General features: G+C 40.1%; 1 protein-coding gene across 1 annotated transcript in view; it reads left to right on the forward strand.

Annotated features, from left to right (window-relative positions):
* Window positions 1-996, forward strand: part of LOC118338682 (myc box-dependent-interacting protein 1) — a 17,174-nt gene that overhangs the window by 7,682 nt on the left and 8,496 nt on the right. The window contains exon 13 of the mRNA XM_035675961.1: window positions 412-534. Within this exon, the coding sequence (XP_035531854.1) occupies window positions 412-534 (123 nt within the window). The remainder of the gene's footprint in view (window positions 1-411; window positions 535-996) is intronic.

A 996-nucleotide genomic window follows, 5' to 3' on the forward strand; every position in this document is an offset into this window, starting at 1 on the left:
ACAAACACACACACACAATGAAGCTGTCTCTGCCTCCTGACAGGTATGACTAATAACACAATAATTATGGCTGAATTCATGTAGTAGCCCTGAGTCATTATTGTACTTACTGCAACAACAAATCAAAATGTCTGCTGAGTAAAATAAGAGTTCGGGTTATACATTATTCTTTCAACAATGTTATCTGTTTTCATTCTAATCTAATACTGGCATCTATTAACATCATTTTTTAATTTGGAAAACATTGAAATAAATCCATACAAAGTTTTACAAAATGCAATTGGAAAGCTTAATGCTCAGATGAATTATTTGTACAACATTCAAAAACAGAATGCAGCATTACAATTCAGAGCCCTGGATTTTCTAAATATTTCTGGCATAACTTTTACCATGTTTCTTTCTCTATCCTAGCTAAAGCCAGCAGTGCCTCCACCACCCAAGGTGACCCCGTCTAAGGAGTTGAAAACAGAGAACATCATCAACCTCTTTGATGCCGCAGCCGCTCCTGACATCAGTGTCACCTCCCCTACAGAGGTCAGTGACCAGCTGCTGTCGACAAACAGCCACAGCACTTTAACTTTATACTCTCCTGCACAGGTGAGAGCCTTTAAGTATGTCTTCTTCTGGCCTGCCCTTCCTCCTACTTCTCCTATTCTATTTTAGTCTGTTCTACTCTGTTTTGCTTTCTCTTCTGCCCTGTTCCTTGCCTTCTCTATTGCGTCCAGTTAGCCAATGAGCCCTCCTATTCCTGTTGTTATCAGTTTGACAGTCCTGCAGTGAGCAGCCTGTTGGACATCGACCTGGACCCTTTCAGTGCAGCAACCAAAGCCTCCACGGTCACACAGGTGGACGATTCATGGCATGAACATATAGATCGTAGAGACCTTTGACTGCAAGAAATGCTAAGCTTCACAAGAGATTTTACACTTTATTCAGAAAGGTTTGATTTCATGATATTTAAGTCCAAAAGAAATTTAGTTCACAATCAGTTTTAAA

Source organism: Morone saxatilis, unplaced genomic scaffold (assembly GCF_004916995.1).
Source record: "Morone saxatilis isolate NCDOM2014 unplaced genomic scaffold, NCSU_SB_2.0 Contig5, whole genome shotgun sequence".
NCBI lineage: Eukaryota > Metazoa > Chordata > Actinopteri > Moronidae > Morone > Morone saxatilis.